At 36.8% G+C, this 19454-nt stretch overlaps 1 protein-coding gene across 11 annotated transcripts in view; it reads left to right on the forward strand.

The window, feature by feature from the left end:
- LOC116230059 (uncharacterized) overlaps positions 1-19454 on the forward strand; it is a 317299-nt gene that overhangs the window by 132113 nt on the left and 165732 nt on the right. For 4 of the 11 annotated variants that reach the window (XM_090135137.1, XM_090135138.1, XM_090135139.1 and 1 more), the window contains exons 3-5: positions 3037-3231; positions 3663-3713; positions 9421-9495. The exons of 2 other annotated variants lie outside the window; for them this stretch is intronic. In XM_090135137.1, the coding sequence (XP_089991263.1) occupies positions 3037-3231; positions 3663-3713; positions 9421-9495 (321 nt within the window). Of the gene's footprint in view, positions 1-3036; positions 3232-3662; positions 4099-9420; positions 9496-10389; positions 10755-19454 lie in introns of those variants that run through there. 5 more of the 11 variants (XR_016464044.1, XR_016464046.1, XM_090135136.1 and 2 more) reach the window with 4 other exon arrangements.

Consider the following 19454-nt stretch of genomic DNA (forward strand, 5'->3'; position numbering starts at 1 on the left):
CAAAAAAAATTCTGTATCTGCATAATAAATTTAGAGCCACTTCAGAGCCAATTTCCTCCCGTTTCTGAGATTTATGTGAACATTCATGAGGTGTAAGAATTGCTGTGAGGTATCCTAGGATGCTCCAAAAACCCTGGACCCCATTTTACTTAGGCTTGGCTATTGTGCAACCACTGAAATGGTTTTATGGAACTCTGCAGGGGAATTGTAGACACTGGGCTATCCAAATGAATGAGCTGTGCACATCTGAATCAGAGCTTGTGTTATTTGTGAATGTATCTTTGTGGGTCAGAAAATCTCTTATTTTGTTATTACTTTTTTTTTTTTTTAATGAAAATTTAAATTCTTCTTAAAGATTCTGGAGATGAGAAAGAGGGAGGCGAGATAGAATCTGTGACAGAAAAATGGATAAAACTATTGTAGGAATTGGGCTAAGTAAAAAGTGTGCTTTTATACAAACGTCTTTTAGATAATCAACATATGACTTGTGAAAGTATAAAGAGGAAATATTGGGAGAACATTTCCCTGTTATTTTGCTATGGAATAAAATGCTGGATTCCTCCTAGAGATCCACCCTTCTTTAAAAGTATTTCCTTATCTCTTGGAAGGTTTTCATTTTAGTTACTATTCTGTCTTTTCTATTTGTCCTTGTCATTAATTTATAAAATATGAGAAAATCTTCTTGCATACGCTCATAACGGTGTGATAATTTAGTCTTTTTCCCTGACAGTCTCCTACCTGTCAAGCTTTTCTAGAGTGGATTACTCCTGATTGCTGCTTTGGATATTTTTCAAAAACTAATTGGATTCTGAATAGGTCACATGTATTCCCACTATTGTACAGAAGATACACAGGTTACAAACAGCTTGAAAAATATTTGTCAGCTTATTTTCCTGACATAGACATACATTATTTATATACTGTTTTCGCTTTACAAGTTCACTCCAAAAAAGACTATCTTTTAGTAAGCCATATTTTGTGATATGGTTTGGGTTTGTGCTGCTCCCCTTTCCAGTTAGTGCGAAGGTAATAAAGTAACCCTTAATGTCTGATTAGTTTTCTGTTTTCATGAGATTTGTAGGTGCTTATGGCAGGTTTGATCAAACTGGCTAATAAGTTCGGAAGTAGTTCACAGGTATGCCTAAATGTGTCTTTCTTCCACACCAGAGGGCCTGAAAATTAATACCCTAAATGCAGCCTTGGAGAAAGCTACAGGAGACTAGAAAATGCTAGAAATATATTCATCTCAATAAAAAATTCAGGAGTAAAATAGTTTTATTGTACTGTACAAGATGATACTAGTAAGTCTAAAACCTACAAAGCACAAAAAAAAAAATTCACTGACATAAATATTCTCAGTTAGTTTAATAGAGCAGTGTTTGCTGTATATTTGAAATTCATGAAGCTTTCATTTTATGGTTATCTGCATGTATTGGAAGTAATTTAGCTGAATGAAAATTCATTTTCAGTAATTAATTGTCAAATTATTCTGCTTTCAGTTGCATTTCCATCCTTTCTGTTCTGAGGGCGAGAAATATAGCTTCTCCTTTAGCACTGAAGACGAGTATAAAGATAAGCAAGGGTTCATTAACTCCTGTTTACATTTCAGAAACAGTTTTAAAGTGAAAGAACTATTGAGATACAGATTTAAAAAAAGCAGCACAGTTTTCTTCTAGTGGAGCAGCTATTTGCAAATCTATCCTCTAACTCTTGCTACAATTAAATGCAAATCTCTACTACGTGAACATATTGAATCCAGGTGTGAGCTCAGTCCTTCCTCTCTTCTGGGTCATACAAGGTTCCCTTTGTTGTTTGAACTTGTACAGCAGTTGTCATCAAACTCCTGATGATTTCAGAGGCCAGTCATTACTCAGACCAAACAATTTTATATTTGCCCAGAAATACAGCTAAGTGGTAGCATCACTGTGTTATAACATACTGTTTTGTATTTGTAAGAGGTTCAGCATAGCAAAGTGCAAGGTTTTGCACTTGGGCCGGAACAATCCCAGGCATCCATACAGACTGGAAGGAGTGGTCCTTGAGGGCAGTCCTGCGGAGAAGGACCTGGGGGTCTTGATGGATGAAAATCTTAACATGAGCCAGCAGTGTGCCCTTGCAGCTTGGAAAGCCAATAGTATCTGGGCTCCATCAAAAGAGGGGTGGCCAGCAGGGACAGGGAGGTGCTTATCCCCCTCTGCTCTGCTCTTGTGGGGCCCCATCTAGAGTACTATGTCCAGGTGTGGAGCCCCCAGTACAAGAAAGACAGAGAGCTGTTGGAGAGGGTCCAGAGGAGGGCCACAAAGATGATCAGGGGACTGGAGCACCTCCACTGTGAAGACAGGCTGAGGGACTGGGCTTGTTCAGCCTGGAGAAAAGAAGGCTGCGGGGTGACCTCATTGCAGCATTTCAATACCTAAAGGAAGCCTACAGAGGGGAGGGGAATCAACTCTTTGGAAGGGTTGATAACGGCAGGACAAGGGGAAATGGTTTTAATTTGAGGGAGGGAAGATTTAGGTTGGATGTCAGGGGGAAGTTCTTTACAGAGAGAGCGGTGAGGTACTGGAACAGGCTGCCCGGAGAGGTTGTGGATGCTTCGTCCCTGGAGGTGTTCAAGGCCAGATTGGATGGGGCCCTGGGCAGCCTGGGTTAGCATTAAATGGGGTGGTTGGTGGCCCTGCATGTGGTGGGGAGTTGGAGATTCATGGTCCTTGAGGTCCCTTCCAACCCTGGCCACTCTGTAATTCTGTGATACTAGAAAAATTTATACGACTGCTTTCTGTTGTAACAACAAATAAAACCACTTTGCAATAGCATGTTCTTCACTTGATGTAGAACTTCTGATTTCCTTTTAAAAGCCCATAATACACCTTCAGGTACTTCTGAATGAAGTATTGGGGTGTATTTCATTCAGTATGGGGTGGATTTTAGAAACATTAATATAATAAAAAACAAAGTCACTGACATAATACACATATTTCGTTATTTTGTAGCAGCAGATGAAATGGCCTCACTGTGTGTTTTTCTCTGAACATCACAAATTTATTAAACTACCATGGGACAAACTGTGCATCTTTCTGTGATGTCCAAGAAGAAATCCCCAAGACTGTCCTTTGCCACCTCACTTCAGGACCTTGTTCAGAATTTAACATCTGTGGTTTTGCTAGAACTTCCTCTATAGCTTTTGGGGGTGGTGCTGGTGCTATCAGATGTAATATTTCAGCTAATCATCTTGTGAGTACATATCTGCTTTACCTGATAGAAAGATGAGATATACATACCTTTTTTTATCTACCATAATCTAGCAGCATTTCTGATTCAGCAGAAGTGGAAATATCTTACAAGTTTGGTGTGATATTTGTGCAGTGTACCTGGATCTTCAATTAGACCTTCCATATAATTAACAGTATTATATTAGCATAGACTACAGCTAGGAGGAATCATTTTCCTTATGCACTAAAGCATTACATAGGTACAGTATGACTAGGAAAAGAAATTCTTTCCATTGTTTAGTTCCAAATAGCCACAGATTTGTGGCACCTTACTATACCTAATGTCATTGAAAGGAGAACTTTAGAATAAAATAGCATTGCAATAAAGTAGAGAAAGCATAGCAATGTATCATAGAGAGTGCAAGTAAACCTTCTTGTGGTTTTTTTTTTCAGAATTACCTGCCTCTCTCTAGCTCCCCCCATGGATATCTAAAGCTGATAAATGTGAGAACACATGAACAATATTCTCGGTATTTCTATCTGAAGTAGGCTGTTCCATATCTGACAGTGTTTTTTCATTTCCTAAGAATATTTTGGGGGAAAAAAAAAAAAAAAAAAAGGTTTTATTTGGTTTTCTGATCAGCAGAGAAGTTAAAACAGGAAATATACGGGATTTAAGGTTTTATAACATGATAGTAAACCTCTTACTGCTTTAGTGCATTTCTTGTAACCTTTTTGCAGATTTGGTTAGTGTTTTAAGCCTTTGACTTTCAAAATATTTTTGTTATTAAAATTCAGTAAGCAAATGTCATTAAACTCTTGCTTTTGGATAGTATATTCTTACACGCTGCTTAATGGAAAACTAGGAGTAGAATTTTCCTGCTAAGTTTGGGAAGATGTTCGTTAATAATACCAATCAAGAACTTTTATGAATATTATCATAAGGAGTTTTCTCTTTGTACACAATCTTTTTTTTTTTTTTTTGTTTAGTTGTTTTTTTTCTGTTTAAAAAATGTCAGTGGATAGGTTTTTTTTTTCCATCAGAAGTGCATCACAGTTCTTCAAAACATGTAATTTCAGAGTTTTATTTAAAAATAACCACCACAATATCTTAAGAGGGCTGAAAGCTTTTGTTCCTTTTCAAACTGTTTACAGTTGCATATCACAGCTGTTAAAAAACCTCATTATTGAATGGAAATATCTTGTCAGCTCAGGGAGTCGAACAGCTAAAGATAGTCAATGAAGTTTTTAGCCTGGAGTTTTACTCTAGATTCTTAAATATTGCCAAGACGCAGCCAAGGACACCCATTGCTCTCCCCTATCAGTCACTTGGGAGTAGTCAGAATGCCGAGTGGAACAGGCTGTAACAAGGTGAGGTGCTGATATAGGCTGCCCGTTCATTTTAAGGTCAGGTTCAGTGACAACACAGTGAGAGTCAGTCAACAGTAAAATATTGTCTAGTTTTGAAGAGGGCTCTTGTGTTTGTTTTTGTTTGTGACTGCAAATCACAGTTTGAACCTTTTTGCATTGAGAAAAGCAAAGATTTTGTCACTTGAAGATAATTTCAAAGGGAAGCAGAAACTGTAGGTTGTGTCAGCCAATAATTGAATTATCAGGCACAGCACATAACATCAAATAGCAGACGTAAGCAACCCTTACTTCAGAGTCTCTCATTACAATAAAACCAGTTTGAAAATTCCTATTCCTTTTGAAAGAGTAGCAGGTTTTGCTGTCACCTATGACAGGTCCCTTCTTCCTGAGGCAGAAAGCTTCAAAATGAGACCAAAGCTGTGAGAAGTAGATAAGTTCTGGATAGCAACTGGATCTCATTCACACAGGAAAGAAAAATGTTGTAAATAGGCAGACTAAAAGAATAATCTGCTACTTAGCAGATTATGGTACAGGACGTACCATATTTCTAGCTATCTAACTTTGTCCCTCTCCAGTGGTAGTTTACTCAAAAACTCCACATAAATTCTGTGAGTAAACATTCTTCTGCAAGAGTTATGTGTTCAAGATATTTAGGAGAGATGCTTCGGTATCTGTGGAAATTATTATGTTTTTTGACCTCAGCTGTGCCAGGCACAGCACATCCTGCACTGCCGGAGAATCAACACCTTGCAGTATCAGACTCCATGGTGATATGCCTTTATATCTTGGCAAAACTTCTTACTAAGCACGACCAGGCAGTGGTACACCACACATCACAGTTGTCAGCCAGTCAGCATGTGCTGACCACAGGGACTAAACAGTGGCTGGTTGAACATTTCTGCTTTAAAACCATGCGGTTCCCAATGCCTTAGCAAAAGGATAATTTCAGTAACGTGTAGTATGAGAGCTCCCTGCTATCTTGTATTTGGAGTGCATCTTATTTTTTCATGTGAGCTGATCTAGAGTATGCCATATAGACTAAAAAATTCCTTATTCATAGACTAGTTCTTGTCATTTCAGACAAGAGAGGACGTTACAGGATATCAATATCTAGTATTGCGTCTACCACTTCTAATCAAGGCAATGTAATTGTTCTTGAACAAGTTAAGGAAGTACCATTACCATATTCTCCTTCTTGAATTAACAATTCAACAATTTTTTCAGTATTTTTCCTAATGAAAATGTTGTCATTTTTATGTTCTCCTACAAACTAAGAATGTTTAATTATTTCTGAAGATCTCCCTCTTTTACAATAAAATATTTTTCAAAACTTAAGATATGTAAAATGGCTGTAGCTGCCATTTAACTGCCATTGGCATGCTGCCTGTGCACTGAGTATTATTGCTTTATTAGTAGGTCTGCTAATACAAGTAATGTGGATCAGGTAGCTTTCTGAACTTTTATTTATTTGCTTTAATAACAGCTAATACTAAATTTCACTGGAGGAATTTAAAAAAAAAAAAAAGTCAAGTCATGATGATTAATTAACTTTACTGTGCTAATAACGCTGAAGTCTTTAAAATGTTCTGTATATTTGAAAGTTTTATGCAGAGTTCTACAGAACGTTTGCTTAGAGCCATTCATACTCTTCTGCAGAGCGCACGCACTAACTTCTTGAGACAAACTTTTGCTTGTTTTGAAGCTGCCTGTGTTCTCAAATAAATATTTATACTGGCAGTTACCCTGTTTGTTTACCAGTCATTCACAGATTGAACTGCATTTGGAAAAATAATTGCCTTGTATAAAGATGTTGTTTATTCTTTGACTGCATGTTTTTGCATTGCCCCTGTAGATGGCATTTCTAAAAACAATTCCAGATGGAAGATATTCCTGTATTCTCCAGTTGCTTTAAAAATAGATGCCTCTTTGTGATTCACAGGGATCTCTGTGCACCTCTGAGTTGACCTGAGCTATAAACACGTTATAAATAAAGTATGCTGAAACAGTAGATATACATTTTTTTGCCAATTGTCTTACTGGTTTGCTTTTCTCTCCTGTGAGACATTAGAAGTAAATAAATCCTATCTAGAATTAGATAATTTTTAGAAAAGAGCATCTTAAGGGGCTTTGTGTGTGTTTTTTTAATTTGTTTACAAAAAAGCTGTAATCAGAATAAATTCATGAATCAGTTCGCAGTTGTCAAGCTACAAATCTTCGTTTAATGTACTGGAAGACTTGATTCTGTGCTTTAAGATGAAATAGCCTTTTATACACAGAAGCACGTCTTGTTCAAATCTGCAAATACTGTAGCATGGAAATATAAGCTTTTACATGGTGACAGACGATGGAAAAGCACTCCAACCTGAAGGCTATAGTAGATCAGGAGTCCTCCTGTTAGTGTTTCCTGCACTCTGAGCTGCTAGATGCAAAATACCCTGTTCTTAATTGGTTGTGCCCTTGAGAGTTCAAATGACAAGAGAGCACCTTGATATGGCTTATCTCTTGGTTGATGTGAGAAGAATCATTTTGACACATTTCCCACGTAGCTTCTAATCATGCTGTAAAATCTTTGGCTTTATCAAGCAAAGTGATCATCCATTATAACATCATCACTTGCTGATGATTTCCTTGAGTTTCCTGTTAAAAATGAGGTGTTCAGAGAGTCAGCTTTGGCATGCAGGCTCAAAGATGATTACTGTAAGGAATAATTTTTTAAGCTGGATATCCTGTTCTTATCAAGGCTATACCATCAGACTTGTCTTTTTGGTTCTTCAAATGCTAGATAACCTTTGTGTGTTTCCTAAACAGTTACTCATTAGAAATGTCTGTTACTTTCCAAAATGTTTAGTGCTTCTTAAATACTTCAGAAATGTTTAAGAACTAAGTATCTCAGAACTTTTAATGGACAGTGTCATAAAACGTGGCCTCTTTCTCAGTGGAAGATAAACAAACCAGTCTATTGCCCAACTAATTAAAACAAATCTGTAAGCTGCTGACAGTTTTCAACTTCTCTGCTAGAATAAAGGAAATCTGAAAGGGCATCTAATAATAAAATTAACCAAACTCCTCCTTGCTTTAGAAGCCATGTAGTTAATAGAGTTACAGCTGGGTGAATTCTCAAGTTGACTGAAGCTGAGAAATGCTAAGTTAAAACTTGTGTAGGCCTCATTTAATGTTAAAGTGTGGCATTTGTGAAGCAACAGTGTGAAATACGATCTGTGCCTTTCAACAGAACTGAATGAAAGAGAAGCAGAATAATGGGTTATGATTTGTATGAGCACTCTCGGATTGGTTTTGCTGTACAACTACTGCAGCCATAGAAGCTTCTCTCTTCTCTTTTCTGAGGCTACAGGCTTAGCAGACTTGATGAGGACTCATTTCTCTAATAAAGCTTTTCAGAATTTTGCTGTATGGTCATCATATAGGAAAAGTTGCTACCTACAGAAACTGCTGGGAGAAGGAAAGGTCAGACTGAGTACATTTTTGAGATAAAGGAAACGTAAGTTTCCTAAGAAATAACACCAAGAAGCAAGTTGCTTTATAAAACAGCAGGAGGGGAAAGTAAGAGTTTAGATATTAGTTTTCATATGAGATCTGCTTTCTTGGTTATCGTTAGGTAAGGAAGGGAAGATTATTTGGGGGAAAACAGATCTCACACTGCAGACGATATACATTAAAATGTATAACATTCAGTTATAAAGCATTTCATTACTCTATTCTGGGGCCTGATTTATGCTACATCTTCAGGCAATAGTTTTTGATATAATTTCTAGGGTTTACAAAGTAATATAATGTTTTCTAAATGTTTTCAAAACATAAAATACCTGGTAATGTGACCAAATAATTTACAGAGGATATGGATTGGTGTGTTTTTTATTTTTTTTTCCAAAAAGAATTTCTGTAGTTCTAACTATTGAAAAAGTTTAATGAGGGCTTGCTGTTTGAGTTCTGAACTTTTTCCACTTTTATAAACATTCTGATTTGCAAATGCAAAATTCCAGCATTATCAAGATGGTATAATTTTGCCTGCCAAAGTTTGATTTTGTCTGAAGAGCTTCTTTATTTTAAACATGAAGAGCTTGTCAGAAAACTAGGCACTTCGCACAGTCCCAAACATCACAAAGATTTAAGAGGTGGTGTTAGCTTTGTAAACATCCACTGCTTTATGTACACCTTGTTTTGCCCCATGCCCTGCCATAAAAGAAAGATACATGCAGTGTTACTTCCAAAGGAAGAAATATTTTTTCCCTTATCTTTCCAAGCCTGTAAAAGCAACCCCGGGGATATTTTAAAGAAGATTATAGCATGTCCCACTGCAGACTTCAAATGTAGTTAACAGATGGTGCGCTATCTGTTACAGTGGAATTGCTGTACCATTTGGGCGTCATTCAGTGGATCACTTTCATGGACAGAGTAGGTACTAAAGGGCATCTCTGTGTGTGTACTCAGATCATTGGAATAACTTCCTATGGCTGTTAAGAGAAAGAAACTTATCAACACAAAATTATATATACAGTACTATGGCAAATGTTAAAGAGGCAAAAATGAAAATGTCATTAGTAAGCATCCTCTACACCCTTGTTATTTCCTGACTGAAGCTGTAGAAGATGTAAATTTCTCTTTTTGTACCCAAAACAGAGATTGTGGAAGGTGAAATATCCTTTCAGCTCATTACCACTGTCTGCTAATGATGGATGAAAGGGAGAGGAGAAGCTGGATCAGATCTGATTTTAAAAATAACATCAGATATTCAATTCCGTGCAGAAAGAGCAGACATAAGAGACTCTTTTTGAGTAAGTTGCTGCTTAGTATCTAGGAAGTTTCATGTGTTGTTCGACAGGATTCACACTGCAGTCTGAGAAATAAGCTGCCAGGAATGATGGAACTAGATCTGGAATCACACAACAAAAATGAGGTAAGAAAATCTAAAACAGTGGAATGAAGTGGATCTTCATAGGTACAGACTTTTAATCTCAGACTTTTCTAAAAAGAATTGAAGGTTTATTAGAGCTCACAATCACTGTCATACATAGCAATAGTCGGAAGGACAGTTTCTGCTTTCTCTTCAATGCAGCTATCAATTCATCTATCTTTTGTACGCTCAGTTGTTTATCAACATTGTGAAATTCTCCTCAGATCCTCTTCCCGCTTCTGAGCCAGCATTCCTGATATGCTCTTTATAGCCCAAATGCCTAGACTCAGTCCCAGGCAATCTGAAACCAGCTGTAAACCTTACATTCATTGCAGTGGGATTTGGAACAGGCCCAGCAACAAGAACATTGCAAATTAGGAATGATGTGGAAAAGCGGGTGTCATGGCAGAAATATGTGCGTGGGTGCTTGTATAAAGCCTGCAAACAATATGCTTGTGCTGTGCTTTTCCAACTATTATTTCTTTTTAGCTGCCAGTTTTAAAATAATGCAATTAGAAACTTTATTATGGATTATAAACAAGGAGAATTTGCATGAAAATATTTTTCTCTTATTCTGCAAAAGCAGAAGGAATTTGAAGGCAGGGAATGATCTTGATTGAAGTACATTTGAGAGAGCCACAGGAATATAATCTTCCCTTTGAGAGAAAAACTGAATTACAGAGCTGAGCTGTATCTTTTGAAAGAGTTTCATACTAGGTTGCTTAGTCTGTGCCATATGTAATTAGTGCACGCTGGATTGATGACCATTTACACAATAAATCAAGTTTTGACCAAACAAATCTCTCTTCATGTTACCGATTTACTTTACTGGCCGCTTTCTTTTGGCTTCATCCTACCCCACTCCTCTATACCTCCTGTTTTCCTTTTTTCTGCAAGGACTTGGAAATGTCTCCGTGTGTGCTGAGAGCGCCAGGCATTCATTATGGGGAGTCTCACTGTGGAGACAATGAAACTATGCAGAGCAGGATGGTGTTGTCACTATCTTCTTCAGAGTCTGCCTTCAGTATGGGAAAAGTTCTCTAAAACAGCTTCTATCCTGGCTTCCCTCAGGTTGTTGTGACCTTTTGTTTTTGTGCAACTGGAGCTTCATTAGTTTGTTGCCGCATGCACAGTTTCCAAAGACTGCTTTGAAGACATGTTAATTATAGTAATAATTTCCAACTCATTTACTAGTCATTGCCTATTTTCTTGCAGGGCAAAAGTGGAAATAAGATCTTGCCCAAACCACTCCTTGCTGAACAGTAATGCCTTAAGTCAAATCTGAATCTGGATTTTTTTTTCTCCAATAAGTTTTGCCAGAAGCCGTCATTTTTCCAAGGCCTGTGCAAGTAACTGCTTAATGCAAACATTAATACTCTAGATCATTTCGCACGTTAGTAATAGGGGAAGCATTTAGCCATCAGAGGAAGAAAAAAATCTATTAGATAGAACACTTCATTTACTAGAAGCTAAATAAGCTGTTATTCTGTGCAAGTTCACAGTTACAGTGCCTTCCCTTTAAGCTTGTGAACAAGCCTTTGGGCTGCACTGCTTATTTGATCATCATAACCATCAGTAGCTTTACTGTAGAAACTCCAACAAGAACTCCCTGTTTGGGGGCTTGATTCTGTGAGGAACTGAGTACCACCTGGAAAGTATTTTATGTCCACAGTTTCTGGTGAAGACAGTTCCAACTGGCCTAGGCCTTTGGCCAGGATTTATCAAGAGAAATATAGGTATCTTTTCAAAAAGAGCCAAGGATAGTCATGTGTGAACTTAATTGGTAAATGCATGGTATAGTCCATTTGCACATGCAAATCTCCTAATGTAAATACAGACTTGCGTGTGTATTCACATATTTTATGGACTCAGCTTTGGCACCTATGTGAATTTAGTCCTCACTGTTACTAGTTTCTGTGATGGATTTGTGCGTTTTGACAAGATGTAACTCAAGTTGAGTTCTGGTGTTGTGTTTCACAGGGTGAGCTTGTTGAAACTTGTTTAAGCCCTATTCACTTGTGCAATGCACAAAGAAGAAATCTCATTCTGATCTACTGGAAAGAAAAGTAAGCATATGTCATCAGCCATTTGCTCCTGCTCTTATACATACCTACAGATGAAAGCTCTTTGCTGTGTATTTCCTGAGACCACCCTGTTTGCAGGTGATTTGAGTGTCAAGCTGCAGGAAGAACTGATATTTTGTGATAGTTGTAGGCATTTTACTTTAAGGAAATAACTCAGTGGTGAAGCAGCTATTGAGTTATTTTGCTCATTTTTTATGCTTTCTTAGTTTCCCACACTCTCTGGAATGGAAACAGACTTGCTTACAATATGGTAGCATGTCAGTCATGCGGTGGTAGTTAAAACTTGATTGTCAAAGGTGGCCACATAGGGAGAGATTGTGGAGATGGTCAGCCCCATGCGGGGGAACTGGGGAGCGTCCTCCTTCAGCTACAATGACACCACAGTGCTTTTGTTTCCAGTGCTTGGGGAATTCCAGTTTGAGAAATGCAGTTATGTTGAATAAGCCTAAGTACTCCAAGGTTTCACTCAGGGAAAGGAGCTATTGCTTTGGAGTTCCTCAAGCAGGAGCACTCTCACAAGCCATCATGCTGACAGTGTGCAGGACATGCACTTAAAAAAATACATTTGTTTAGGCAAGTGCTCTCTCAAATGAGAGGGAAATGCTCAGTGAGGCAAATCATATATTACACATTTCAACGTTGGATCGTTTGTCACAGGCTGAGCAAATGGCTCTGCTTTCTTTAAAGATTGAGGTTATTTTAGAGGTTTTTGTAAAGAATTTATTTGCACTGTGCTTCTCTCTTCTCTCTCTTTTTTTTTTTTTTTTTCTTTTTTGGAAATTAAAAGAAGTCACCTTAAATACAGAAATCTCCACCACTTTCTAGTTCAACCATGCCAGAAATGTTTAAAATATTGTAATCTTTTCAGACATTTTGAAGTCTCTACTTTTTGATCATAAGCAAGATCTGCAGGAGCCTTTAATGACAGTTACTGAAAGCTAACATTGATTTCATTTAGAACTGTAGAGGAGGATTGTAATTATTTGTTAGTTTTATTTTTGTGGTCTGCTGGAATTACTGATTGTTGGCAGAGGACAAACGTACATGAAATACAAGTTTTAAAAGGATAATTTCTTGTTCTGAGTAAGACTTCATAAAGTTTAAAAATTTCTATAAGAATTTTGTTTGTGTTATGGAAAAAGTCATTTCTAACAGAATTTTGTGTTTAGTTTCTTTCTGTGAGGCTGTCAGCTCATTTCTGGAAATTGAATACTGCAAGGGAATTCCATTCTTCCTTTTCTTTATCTTGAAAAGTACTGTGCATTTTGGTGTTGTTGGGGACTGTATTTTGTTTTCATGGCTGTAGGGCTGCACAGTGAAACATATGGGATCAACTAGCTGGTTTCTGCCAGATGAGTTCTGAAAACCTGTTATTTCAAATTTTAGTTGTGTACAATGAAGGGGGGATACTGTCCTTTATCTACCATAACTCTGTGAGAATGTATTTGTGGATCTGATTTGTGGTGCATATATGAATACACTCCTTCATAATTAGAAGATAGTGTTCAGTGCTTTCTTTAATTGCTATTCACGCATGTTAAGGCACATCAGAAGTGCGTATTCCTTTGGCTTCCACGTGCTGTCAGTTACTTTATAGCATAGTCCTTTGAGAAGCACACAGTGTTTATTGCCTGATTTCTCTAAAGAAAGACACACAGGCACGGACAGATTAAATGCATCCTTTTTTTGTGTATGTAAAAAAGTCCATGTTTGTTATTTTCTCACCATGTAGAGTATTTCATTGCTGTCTTGAAAAACAGTGTAAATGATAGAAGTGCCTGTAATCACATAAATAAGTTCCCACCTGTAGTAAAAATTTTCACACAGCTGTGCCAAGCTGTGCAATTTGACAAGAGACTGATTTCATTTTGCTGCATAGCTAAAAAAAGAAACCAGGTGAAACAACTAGATGCTGACATTTGAGTAGGAGCAATAAATCAAACAGGTGGGTGGAGGAAAAGGAATGTTCCTGTCTTCAGAAAGAAGCCTGCTTTTTTCCATGTGAAAATAAGATGTGTTTGCATAAGGTGGCTTATTTGCTCCCCGTATCATTATATATGGGGTATGATGTAAATAAAAAAATAATAATTTAATAATGGCCTCATAGATAAGCTCAGTAGTTTGCCAGTGTCGTGAATATCTAATTCGTTAGAGGAAGGAATTCAAAATGTTTAACAAAAATAATCATCTTCTGTGTGCTAGTAATTTCTACGTTTGTTTTCCTGTCAAAGCTGTCCTTTAATATCTGTGTTTGGCAGTAAGAGCTTTCATTGAGAGCAGAACTGATCAGTAGTCTCAAAGTAATCATTAACTGGGAGAAATCATTAGATCAAAGTTAATTCATCTGTAATAGTTTCTGGCATGAAAAGAAACGTTCAGTGCAGTGAGATCTTGTCTGCACAAAATATGCAAATATTGTCTTGAGGAATTAGAGGCAGGAAACTGTAAAAATGGTGAAAAGGCTGGCATAGCACAGTCCTCTACTGCCTAATAATAGAGTATAACAAATGAGTTGTTGGCTTTGGAAGAGTTTGTTAATCAGGTTTCTGTTTGTCTCACCCTACTGTTCAACTTTGAACTCTTTGCCCAGTTCTGTATTACTGGACTAAAGATTGTTCCTGTAAACCTGTGATGATTGTGGAATTTCTCCTTGGGAATGTAATTCTGTTATGGTGAGAAGGAAGGGAAAATACATACTTTTTTCTTTTTTTTTTCTTTTTTTTTTTTTTTTTCTGAGCAGGTAAATTCATGGTTGGACATCTGTAGTCAGATAATACTTCTTGCTGTTTTCTTCTCACAATTCCTACCTCTCATATGCTAAGGGATAAACTTAGTGACAAGCACTTTTAATTATCAGTGCCATCTTTAAATTTTAGCCTGAATTTCCCAAGACGAACTGATGTGTCTAGAAATGAGTAATAGCTACTTTTTCAAAAGCAGATAGTGGAAACAAAATAATAGTTTGGCAATGATAATAACTGCTTTCTGATGAGGGGTAAAGTATTTAAACTCAGACATAATCTTCCTTGAACTAGCTTATGGTCTAACATATTTTCTTTGTGTTTTAGATGATGGGTTATGGAACTGTGGCTGCTATGTGTTGGGCTTACCAACCTTTTGTATGATTTTGGAGTTATCACCCATAGATGAGTTATCCAAGTGACATATGCAATGTGTTTCATTTTAATGCTGTTTTTGTATGGTTTTATACACAAATTAGGAATCCTCTTAAATTAAGCTTTGCAAAAATGCCTGTGAAATTGATTTGTAAATATTAATCTGTTGGATTTACAGATGCACTTATGCGTTTGCTGACCAAGTACAGTTCAGCTGCTAACTCACAGAAGGCTCTTCAGCTTGTTGTTTCTTCCATGGGAAGTTTGTTGCCACTGAATGTATGCAATACAAAATAAAAGAAGTAGAAATGTACCTCCTACCTTGCTTGGATAGATCTGTTCCTTTCAGTCACGACATTTCAAGGACTGGAATGGATCATGGTAATATTAAGTCATGTTTATTTTTGTACAGCAATGAATGCATGCAAGACTTCAGTGCGTAGACGGATTATGTATATGTATGTATATATCTATATATACACACATAGGTATTTATATAAACCTGGGGAAGAGTCAAGTGACATAGGTTTGGAAATTACTTGAAAGTATAGCTGAATGCCACTAGCTAGAATTGCAGTCTGGTGTTACATCCATCTGGTGCCTTGAGGGACTCCTGAAATTAAAATTTAAGCTATTTCCCTCCATGTTCTGGTGGTGGCTCCATCAAGTAGAATATGCTCTGCAGTTCGTAGATTGATAATATATAATGTGATAAGTGAAGAAGTGTTGAAGTGAATTTCAGTGAGTTTTGTGGATCTACAGTAATACTTACAGACATGAGAATGGGAGGGGGAAAAAGCCTGTTTTACAGAAGGTCACTAATCTGTTCTCCCAGAAATACAATATGAATATTAACAATATTTTCATTACAATAATGCTTCTCTCTGGTAAGTAACAGATAAGATGCTATGGAGTAGCAGCTGTTGTGAAAGTAGTTTCTGTGGCACTTGTTTGATGGTAATGAGTTTGGATCATCTGAGTTGGACTTTTTCACCAGATTTTCACCTAAAAGTAGTCATAGGAAATCTGCTTGTGGAGCACACTGAACTTGAACAAGTCCAGATCCAGGACCGAAATCTAGATCTGATGGTAACGCAGAATTTGTTATTGTGCACAGAAGGCTATAACAAAAGATGGCAGTTGGTATCTTTATGTTCAATAGCATCATCTTCCTCTGAGCATTTAAAAAAAAATCTAATTGTATTGCACCTTCTTTGAATTCTGTTAAAGAGCACTGTAATTTGGTAATGTCTAAGTTAATTTAATGTACAGGTAACGCAGGTAGAAATAGGAAGCATTAAGGATGTGTAATTCTTTGTAAGACTTATACTCACTTGTTTATAAAGCTGCTAAAGTTTAGTAATTTTAGTTAATGTTTTCCATATGGGATATCTGCCTCAGCCTAAATAGTTCTGAAAAATGTTCAGCAGGAAGGGTGCAGCCGTTGCTAAGAAAGCATCGGGGGGGGGGGGGGTTGTTTACTTAGGTTTAAAGAAATTTAGCTTATACACTGGGATTTTTGTAACTTCGTGATTTTATTGACGTGGAGGAGGAGAACAGAATTTGGTAGTCATTACTATCTTCTTTTATTTTGGTGAGAAAGCTATCAGGATTTGGCCAAATTACAGAACTCTAAAAATCTCATATATGATGTACTTAGTCTGTTGAGATTTGATAGAATTTGGCAGTAGCACCATCGAAAATATCCATTCACGTTGAGCATATCCCAGCCTCCAAATGAGACTGCGTATCTGCTAACTCCTCTTGACCATAATTCATATTCCAGTTCAGGGCTATAAGGGCAGCAAGGTGATTTCTTATTCCTTAGCTGTGGAGATTCACTGTTATGCAAGTCACAGAAGAAAAAAGCAGAAAAATTGCTTGATACAGAAAAAGAAATGTCATCCCTCTGTTCAGGAACAAGATTTTGTAGCCTTTATTTTGTTAAAAGTGTAGACTTTATTTTGTTGTGTCCTAAACTGACTGAGCATATTTATCAACACAGTTTCTATGTATGAAATGGAATTCCAGCCTGGACCACACTTTTTCACTCCTGAAATTCACATAAAAAACCTATGAGCATATATAGATTTTCACAGTCATTTGCTAGCTTAATTATATATTACTTAATGATATTTTAATGTATTGCAACCCTTAAACGACAGTATTAAAGGTGCATGACTGAAGTTTGTGGTAAGTCTACCATCTGGAAGTCTGAATTCATAGTGAAGAGTACGGCTGGAGTGCTGAAGGATAACTTTCTCTCTGAGGTTAAAACAGTCTGCTACAGAGCAGTTTGGTAGTGTAACACATTCTACCCCGTGCTCCCAAAGTCTTGTCTAAGCCTGGGAACTGGAATGTGCTTTACTAGTTAGCAACGACTGATATTCTGAAGACACATATTAATTATCTTTACTTTCTATAACTACTCTGAAGAATGTTTTCCAGCAAAGTTCATGCAACAACATTCCTCAAGAAGGTGGTGGTTCTGTAATGACAGCAAATGGTTTTTCCCTTTAAAAAAAAAAAAAAAAAAAAAAAATTAAGCAGATTCTAAATTTCAGCTGAATACAAAACTCCAGCAAAAAGTCCTTTTGTTTTCTTTTTTAATGGCTAACCATTAGTGATTCTGAAAACAGAATGCATTTCAAAAGTAGTTTAAGAGCTGCTTTCATCAATCTTTATTATTTATTCGTTGACTTAGATGACAGATCTGAGCTACTTTATAGTTGGAGGTGTGGCTGATGGCTTGTGTGCCCTTCTTGACCTTGTCAAGGGCAAACATAGTTTAAAGTTGTTTATAAACTATAAATTTCATGGTAAAGAATGATGTGAAAAATAAATTCAGTGTTCTTCTGAAATGATTAAAAGAACATTGTATAAACAGGATACTGCAGTAGGGCAGTCTCTGAAGAGTGTGATCTATTCCTAAGACTAATATGAATGTGCATGTAGTAGAAGCTGATCATTAAAAAAGACTTCTATCACTATGCTTGGTGAGAATAGCGGTAACTATGCAGCTATTATCTGCATATAGCAGTGAATCTATTACGAGATGTTCATGCTTACCATTTTGAAAAATGAAACAAGGGTGAGCACCATAATTATTTCAAAGAAACCATTCACAGTAAGTGGAAGAGATTTCTCTGTTCCTGACCACTTGAGGGCTTAGAGGTATATGACTTCTCTTTAGTAAGAAAAGGCTGCAAAGTCAAGGGCATTCAAATAGGTTGCCTGTGGTTATTAGATGTTGCCCATTAATTACATTGATTCCAAGATTTGCCTTATTTGGATCTAGACTTCAGATTGAGATTTCTCCCTCCATTTGTTTTATGTTTTCCTGTATGCTCTTTCTAATTTCTGGATTATTTAGGATAGGAAGAATTCAACTTGACTCCCACTGAGTAGTGTCCATACTCCTCTGAATGAGTTTACAAAACAATTTTCAAAGACAAAATTATATTTAATCAAATTCAGACATTCTTAAATTATATTAGATGACTGTGTTCTGGCCATGCTTGTCTCAGGCGTGAAGGGGTAAAAACTCTAATCAAGGTTTTTTGTGCTACTTAATGTCTTGTGAGGACTGTTTTGACCCCATACAGGTTTATTATTATTATTATTATTTAACTTGGAAAGCAGGGACACTTCTACATAAACAAAACTTTTCATGCAAAGTTTTCATCCATAGTGAACCACGATGGTGCTGGTATTGGAAAATAAAAAAATAATTGGATGCTGAGTGTAATTTCAGCGTGAACAGGGACTTCCCTGAAACTTATTTAAGCCACCCGCATACACAGCTCCTCATTTCCTGGGGGAGGTGAAGAGATGTACTCTTAAGTTCTGCTGCTTCTCCTCTAGATGGATGGTGAATTTGCAAACCTACTACAGATAATGGGCAGATCTTTGGCATGTTGTAATGGAAGCATATGTAAGGGATTTTAATTGTGTACCTAAGACTTCATTTTTAGTTACAGTGGGGTAACGAGCCACAAGTAAAGGTGGCTAGAAATGGAAATATATTTTCAATCCCACAAGAGATACAAGTAATTTTAAATCTCTATCACAAATCAGGATACAAAGTGAAAAATATAAAGGTTTCTGAGGAAAGAGATTCTATCAAAGTATCACATTTAGCTTAACCTTACAGTTGTGCCTTTTTTTTGGGGGGGGAGGAGGGGGTGTTAATTTGTGAAGAATACATCTATCAGTGTTTCCTTCTACCTGTGTAGACAGTCAGGGAGCTATTGCTACATTTTTCTTTCCCATGAAAACTGGAGTCAGTAGTTTCTATTAAAAAAAGAAGTGTCAATTTTGCTAAATTGCTTCTTTTGTAACTGTATTTTTTGCAGAACGCTCTTGATGGCTTTTAATCACGACTAATTTCATCTACGAAATTAAAAGCCAATAGGCAATAAACAAAAGTTGAAGCAAAGCACATTGTCAATTTCACAAGTTAATTTGGACTTAGCAGAATTAGATCTTACCAAATTTCCTTATTAGCCTGTCCGAACCCAAACTGCCTTTAGTAAAGGCAATGGTAACAATTATGAAGAGCAACATGAAGATTCTGTCTTTGGACTTTAGGGCAGTTCCATGCAAGGGGGAGTGGAAAGGCAGTGGATGGAGGGAATGTATATAAAAAATTACAAAGTAATAGGTTACACTAAGCAAATTTATCTGTAGGAAAATTCGAAAATTTTTCCAGCTTCCTGTGTATTATTTGAAAATTAATGCTTTAGCATGAGTATGATTAAAA

Source organism: Phasianus colchicus, chromosome 2 (assembly GCF_987193195.1).
Source record: "Phasianus colchicus chromosome 2, bPhaCol1.hap1.1, whole genome shotgun sequence".
Classification (NCBI taxonomy): domain Eukaryota; kingdom Metazoa; phylum Chordata; class Aves; order Galliformes; family Phasianidae; genus Phasianus; species Phasianus colchicus.